We start from the raw sequence: 1,308 nt of genomic DNA on the forward strand, positions 1-1,308 counted from the left end.
GACTTTTATCTTGGCTATTGTATGAGAGGTCCACACAGTTGGACAAAATTTATATTGTTGCAGAACAGGAAAGGGCCGAGGATTTAAGCCAATCACAAGGTGTTGTAACGTGACACTCGGAAATGTCGCACCAAATCGAAAATCAACGAATTTGGACTCATGGACATGCGCAATGGATTCAGGAGGGGGTTTATACCCGGGAAACCTCCAACAACGAACACACAACCAAAGAGGTATATTACGACTCATCACAAGGAATAGCCTTATCAAACGAGCGAATAACCATCGCTGGTGGAATAGACTCCCATACTTTCAAAATTCTTTTCACCATCGCCAACCGTTTCTCTGCAGCTGTTGTAACCTTTACCTCGTGCAGCCACTCGGTGCGGCACTTGGCCTTAAAGGGCCCCATCACACCAACATCAAGCGGTTGAACGGTACTAGTTGCGTTCGCTGGCAGCTCTTCCAGTACACTGTATAAGTCGCCACGGACTAACTCGCACGCCGCAGGTGTGACATGCGCCGACAGGTTGTCGACCACCACCACAGACGGTGCCTCGATCTCGTACTGGACGAGCTCGCGCAGGTAGATGTCCCACACTCGCTCATCCATCCACGCATTCTCTTGGACAGCGTAGATTGCGTCACGTGGATACGTCGGCAACTCGTCCTGCTCCACAGGACCGCCAGGCTGACCACGCACGATGATGCAGGGAGGCAACTTGCGTCCTAGACGACACGTAAGTACCGATCATGAACACAATCTCACCATCTGCGCGTATGGCAAGGACGGCGGTCACCCGGTCAGAGTGCTTCTGCTGGCGATCAACTTTGGCCGACTTCCCGATTCGTGCCCATGTACGACGTGGCGGCATGTCATAATGTACTCCAGTTTCGTCGATGTTGATGATGTTCCCGCGGTCGTTGGCACTGTACTTGGACCAAAACGATTGTGCGTACTCAACGCGCGGGGCCTGCAAGTCCTCGTGCGTCCGTTTGGACGTACAGGGTACGCGCTGCAAGAACCCGTGGCGGTGCGCAAAGGCTTGGCACCATCCCAGGAGGGCCTTGTACGATCGTGACGGATCCGCCTTGCCTTCCAGGTACGAGTCAAGCCAGGCAGGTTGAAGGTTCTTCAGCCATGTCACAAGGTGCGCTGTCGTCAAGAACTTCTCGTGGTCGCGGACGCTGTCCATGAAGCTGGCCAGTGCGTCGCCAAAGTCCACCGCCTGACTGTGGCCATGCCCACTGAGAGTGGCGTTGCTGGTATGCTTCTTGGACTGGAGGAACTCCTCCTTTCGAGCCAGC

The 1,308-nt window shown here is 54.3% G+C and overlaps 1 protein-coding gene across 1 annotated transcript in view; it reads right to left on the reverse strand.

Moving 5' to 3' along the window:
- Positions 1–238: 238 nt before the first annotated feature.
- The window catches only part of H257_16007 (hypothetical protein), a gene marked incomplete at both ends in the record, with an annotated part of 2,430 nt that continues 1,360 nt past the window's right edge, over positions 239–1,308 (reverse strand). Inside the window, 2 exons of the mRNA XM_009844325.1 lie at positions 239–729; positions 770–1,295. Of these exons, the coding sequence (XP_009842627.1) occupies positions 239–729; positions 770–1,295 (1,017 nt within the window). The remainder of the gene's footprint in view (positions 730–769; positions 1,296–1,308) is intronic.

Source organism: Aphanomyces astaci, assembly GCF_000520075.1.
Source record: "Aphanomyces astaci strain APO3 unplaced genomic scaffold supercont1.78, whole genome shotgun sequence".
NCBI classification, from domain to species: domain Eukaryota; phylum Oomycota; class Saprolegniomycetes; order Saprolegniales; family Verrucalvaceae; genus Aphanomyces; species Aphanomyces astaci.